General features: G+C 35.7%; 1 protein-coding gene across 2 annotated transcripts; it reads left to right on the forward strand.

Moving 5' to 3' along the window:
* Positions 1 to 565: 565 nt before the first annotated feature.
* LOC141611984 (F-box protein SKP2A-like) lies at positions 566 to 5,158 on the forward strand. 2 transcript variants are annotated; one of them, XM_074430670.1, is made up of 5 exons: positions 566 to 1,201; positions 1,366 to 1,597; positions 2,749 to 3,097; positions 3,437 to 3,578; positions 4,399 to 5,158. In XM_074430670.1, exons 2-5 carry the CDS (start codon positions 1,575 to 1,577, stop codon positions 4,665 to 4,667), a joined length of 783 nt encoding a protein of 260 aa, XP_074286771.1. In that variant the 5' UTR covers positions 566 to 1,201; positions 1,366 to 1,574; the 3' UTR covers positions 4,668 to 5,158. The 2 variants fall into 2 exon arrangements, with proteins under 2 accessions (XP_074286771.1, XP_074286772.1); XM_074430671.1 differs by having other exon boundaries at positions 568 to 1,201; positions 4,503 to 4,663.
* The last annotated feature ends 451 nt before the right edge of the window (positions 5,159 to 5,609 follow it).

Genomic DNA, 5,609 nt, shown 5'->3' on the forward strand with positions numbered 1-5,609 from the left:
TAGAAAATATATTTTGGATAGAAAAAAGTGTATGTATATTTCTTGAAAAGTATACATATATATATATATATATATATATATATATATATATATATATAAATTCGGTAAAAAATGTATATAGGATAAAAAAAGTATATTTACATTCTCAAAAAGTGTATATAAAATTTAGTTAAAAAGTGTACCTAACATAATAAAAAGTGTATCTATACTCATAACAAGTGTATATAGAATTCAGCTAAAAAGCGTACCTACGATAGAAAAAAGTGTATCTATACTCCTAAAAACTGTATATAGAATTCAGGTAAAAAGCGTACCTAACATAGAAAAAAGTGTATCTATACTCCTAAAAAGTGTATATAGAATTCAGGCAAAAAGCGTACCTAACAAAGAAAAAAGTGTATCTAAGATTTGGTAAAAAAAAAAAAAAAGTTGCACATGGTATATATTCCAATGATTATAGTGCGTTCTCACCTGATCCTAAATCTATATATATAGGGGTGGGGTCAAGTACGAACTAAAGTTCCGTACGAACTTACGAAATAATTTAAAAAATTATCTTAACAGTAAAACCAATTCAAAGGCTTATTTTCGCCCTTTCCCATCATTCAGTAACAGCTTCTTCGGTCCCAAATCACCATCTACCAACCCGTCGGAGACACTAACCCTAGCCGGAATAGCTAACGGTCCCACAAACTGATGTCATCACTGCCGACTAAGTCGCCATGTCCACCTTATTTTCTCCGTGTGCCACCATTTTCTTTTCTCTTCTTCTCCAATATACATCCCTATCAATTCCTAGATCTAGCGATAAAACCGACTTTTATGGGTGCAGCGTTATTAGAGATTTATGTGTGGTTGTTGATGGCGTTGGGTGGCAGCCAACGACCAGATCTATTTAGCTATAATGGAATGGTCATCTAAGAAGTAGAAAGCCGACAGGATTGGTGTTTTTGAGGATTCCGGTTGATGAGGTGGTGTTGGTTATGGTTGGGCGGCGATGGTCGTAGTGACGAGGTGGTGGTGGTTATAATTCTGGTGAGGTTTCTGGTTGTGGATAGTGAAGCTCGTGGATGTCGTCGGCGTAAGCTGAGGTGTCTAGTGATAGCTTTTGCGCCATGAGAGTTGTTCACTGATGTTTTTGGTGCCGTTTGAGGTGGTCGTTGATATTGTCAGTGGGTCGACACACAAAATTATGCTCCAGGTACACATAATTTCACTCTAAGATACACAAATCGACAAGTGTATCTGAATATATAATATATGTATCTGGACTAAGTAATATATGTATCTAGGTAATAGTAAAAATTATTGATTCTGATAACGATCATTAATATTCTGATAATGATCATTAATTAATATTGATAGTGGCTCGTGCGGTGATTCTCTGTGGCTGTTGGAGCTCTGAGATGGAGGCGAGGTTGCTGCTGGTTCGTTTAATTGAGGCGGGAATGAAATTCAATACTCAAAGCTGGATCAATGGTCATGTGTAGATAGTAAATGAAGTTTTTTTCATCGTGTACCATTGATCACGTGGATAAGCTCTTAAGTTAGCAATATTGTATTTGGTTTATCAAATGTTATTGTTGCTGACTCGCTGGTATGTTTTATCTGACCTTACATTCAAAGTTGTTTCTTATTCCACTTATTTTTGTTGGCGATTGGCAGTTTGCAATCAAGGCAACTGTTTTGAATCTTGACTTACCTCAAATGCAGGATACATACATCGTATTGGATGCACATGACGAGAATCTAATACACGAGAGTCTAATATATTTTCAACCCGTCCCAAAACATGACTCAAATATAAGTGATAAATATGTAATTGGACGTGGCGAATTTTGGTGTAAGAAGATTTTGTATAGACCGGGAAACTAAACTTAACTTTGTGGTTAAATCAATTTGCAAAATAAAGTTAAAGGGGTGTATATGTATCTAGCAAGTTAAAGAGGTGTATCTAGCTAGCTAAATATACGTATCTAGTAGTTTAAAGGAGTGTATGTAGATAGCTAAAGATATATATCTAGTAACTTAAAGAAGTGTATCTAGCTAGCTAAAGTTATGTATCTAGAAGTTTAAAGGAGTGTATCTAGCTATCTAAAGATATGTGTCTAGTAACTTAAAGAAATGCATCTAACTAGCTAAAGGTATGTATCAATTAGGACGGGAAATGAGTGTGTATCTAGCCACCTAATTTAATCCTTAAGTAGAAGTATGTATCTAGAAACATAAATAAGTGTGTCTAGATACTATAGGTATGTACTAGAAACTTAAAGAAGTGTATCTAGCTAGCTAGAGGTATGTATCTAACAATTTATAAGAGTGTATCTAGCTAGCTAAAGATATGTATCTAGAAACTTAAAGGAGTGTATCTAACTAGCTAGTGGTATGTATTTAGCAACGTATAGGAGTGTATCTAGCTAACTAAAGATATGTATCTAGAAACTTAAGGGAGTGTATGCTTCTTATACTTTTCTGAATATCCTGAAAAACTCCTGGTCTAAAGTTTCACATTAGGTTGTCTGTTTCAGATTTGGTTTATATTAAAACATCATGGATCGGTTTCAGGTTGTGGAATTTTGAATTTCGGCTGGGTTTAGTTTTGAATCGGTGATTAAGTAGGAGTTTGGGTTCATTTTTGGGTTATTCTGAGATCGATTTAGAATAGATCCATGGCCATGTATAGGCCCAATTGTAATTTCTGAGATATTTGTATTCATAATGTTAATTAATGTGTAATATGTTTTCTAGGTGCAAAAACAACATGAATTACTTAGTCCTAACTCTTGCAGCTAAGTTCACAAGATTGCAAACTTTAATACTTCGTCAAGATAAGGCACAACTCGAGGATAATGTTGTTGAGACTATAGCCAATTTCTACTATGATATACGGGAACTTGACTTAAGCAAGAGATTCAAAGTAATTGATCGCTCTTTGTATGCGTTGGCACATGGTTGCCCAAATCTCACAAAACTGAACATCAGTGGGTGCACAACGTTCAATGATTCTGGAGTTGCATATCTAACGAGCTTTTGCAAGAAGTTGAAGTCACTAAATCGTTGCGAATGTGGGAGGGCAGCCACTAACCGAGCATTGCAGGTACATTTTACTCACACTTTGCAAATATATTTACTGTGGCAAATGGGCTATTCTAGTCGGCTTCGGGTCATCTTAAGTGTGTTGTTCTTGTGTTTGGGTACTAGTAATTTCAGTTTCTTTTTACGTCAGTGCATACGAGTCAAGCAAATCAATTGGGTTGATTCAGTTCCTGGCTAAACTGACTATTAATGTTTTGCCTCAAATTGGTTAATTTGGGGTATTTTCTTTCATTTGTAGTCAACTCACTCATGGGCCGGTTCAATTTAGGTTTAAGTTTACTCTTGATTGTTCGTTATCTAGATTATTATTTTATTATTCACTGTGGGATTATGTATTCAGGCCATTGTGTATAACTGTAGCGAACTGCAGACTCTGAATTTAGGGTGGTGTGAAAATGTTGGAGTTTTGGGCGTTACTAGTCTGGCCTATGGTTGTCCAAATCTCAGAGCTTTGGACTTGTGCGGTTGTGTCCTTATAACAGGTATCAATTACATTACTTGTCTTTTAAGTTTTTTCTTTGCTTTTTTACTGTCATATTGAACTGCTGTACAAAATGGTGTCTTTTATGAACTACTTCCTCCGTCCCAACGATTTGTTTACCTATTCCATATTTCAGTGTCTCAGTGAATTGTTTACCTCTCTATTTAAGAACCATTTAAAGAACTATTTTACAACACTACATTTAGATAACTAGAAAGTAGGAAACTAGAAACAAGTGATGCGCTACAGCCTTCAGTGGTCCCCCATATATATGAAAATCAGTCTTAAAGTAAATGTTATCTCATACCTCCTTCGCAGCGCTTGAATCTATCAGGGCTATATTGGTATTTTCAGACATTTCTTGGTATTTTTGCCAAAAGGGAAGGTAAAAAAATCGCTGAGACAGAGGGAGTACATGACTAGTTGAATGCCAAAAGATAGGAATTTGCTTTTTTCTTTAAATGAATTGTTGTACAACCTGTAAATGCATGGTTTTATAAGACCTGTTGCATGTCGTCCTTGTGGAATTGAATCTTCACCTAATAGTTTGATATCTGACATGTAAGCTTAGGCTCTTTAACAGTGTTTTCGTTGTGTTTCTCTAGATAACTAAAATTACTATTCCTAACAAACTTATTGATATGTATAACATGCAACTTTATTTCCTTCCTTTCACATTTGGTCTATGGTAAGCTACGCTCCTGTTTCATGTTACCGCACGGTACCACAGAAGAGTTTCTGAATTTTATTTGTTCATATCATTATATGCTTCTGCATGATCTCTCCTAATGAGTTTAACTCAGATGGAATCAAAATGATAGATGAGAGTGTGATAGCGTTGGCAAATATATGCCCCCATCTCAGATCTCTAGGTCTGTACTATTCCCAGAACATCACTGATAGAGTAATGTACTCTTTGGCCCAGAGAGTAAGAAACAAGCATGCTGTGTGGCAGTCCATCAAAACCCGTTATGAAGATGACGGGCTCATAAACCTCAACATAAGTCAATGCACTGCCTTGACCCCACCAGCTGTTCAGGCAGTCTGCGACTCCTTTTCGTCCCTTCACACTTGTCCTGGAAGAAATTGACTAATTATAAGTGGTTGCTTGAATTTAACGTATGTGGTGTTCATGCTCACCGTGCTGCAATACAACTACTCACTGAAACACGACCATGGGTCATTCACGCTGGCTATGGGTAATTTGGATCAGTCATTTGGGTATGTTCTGCATTACTGTTTGAGTTGGCCGTACTCGTAGCATGCTTATTTCAGGAGTTTCATCACTTTGAAACACATTTGTACATACATACTTAGTTTCCAGTCGGAAGATATGGTAGAATGCTCTTGTTAGTCATGTATTTCTATTCTTCTTAGAAGCTTTAGAACTTGTTAGAACTCAGATCCAAGGACTATTGGCCTTTTATGTGCACACCTGGTAATAAATTAGAACAATCCTTGACGGATTGAGCAACGTTTGTCCATGTGAAAATGATATTCATTAATTTTGCATGTAATACCCGAAATATGAAAGTAGTTAATTGTTGTTTATAAGAAATGTTATTCATTCTATAGCTAAAACATGTTTATTCAAAACTCGGGGGGACCAAAGGCGAAATTATCCTCAAATATTTACCGAGTATTTATTACAGTATTCACAATCACACTACACGCTTCCACAGCAGAACTAAAGCTTCTCAATGCTACATCACTCTAATTTTTTTACAATCCCCATTACCAAAATACAAAATTTACAACCACGGCCTAACTATAAACAACACTGTACAATTCAGATATCTCTATATTAAAAACCCATCATTCAATAGGTATATCAGCCTATTTATCTCACAAAAGTACTGCAAATTCTCCTGGCCAAGAAGGCTAAATCATTCAAGTCTCATTCATGTTAAAGGAATACTTTGATAACAGTTGTGGGATACCTGCTATGATGTTTCCATATATCTGCAAAGTATCAAACATTGATTGCGTCAAATACAGTATACAGAATAGAAATTTCAGTTTTCTTCATAAC

Source organism: Silene latifolia, chromosome 11 (assembly GCF_048544455.1).
Source record: "Silene latifolia isolate original U9 population chromosome 11, ASM4854445v1, whole genome shotgun sequence".
Taxonomy (NCBI): Eukaryota; Viridiplantae; Streptophyta; class Magnoliopsida; order Caryophyllales; family Caryophyllaceae; genus Silene; species Silene latifolia.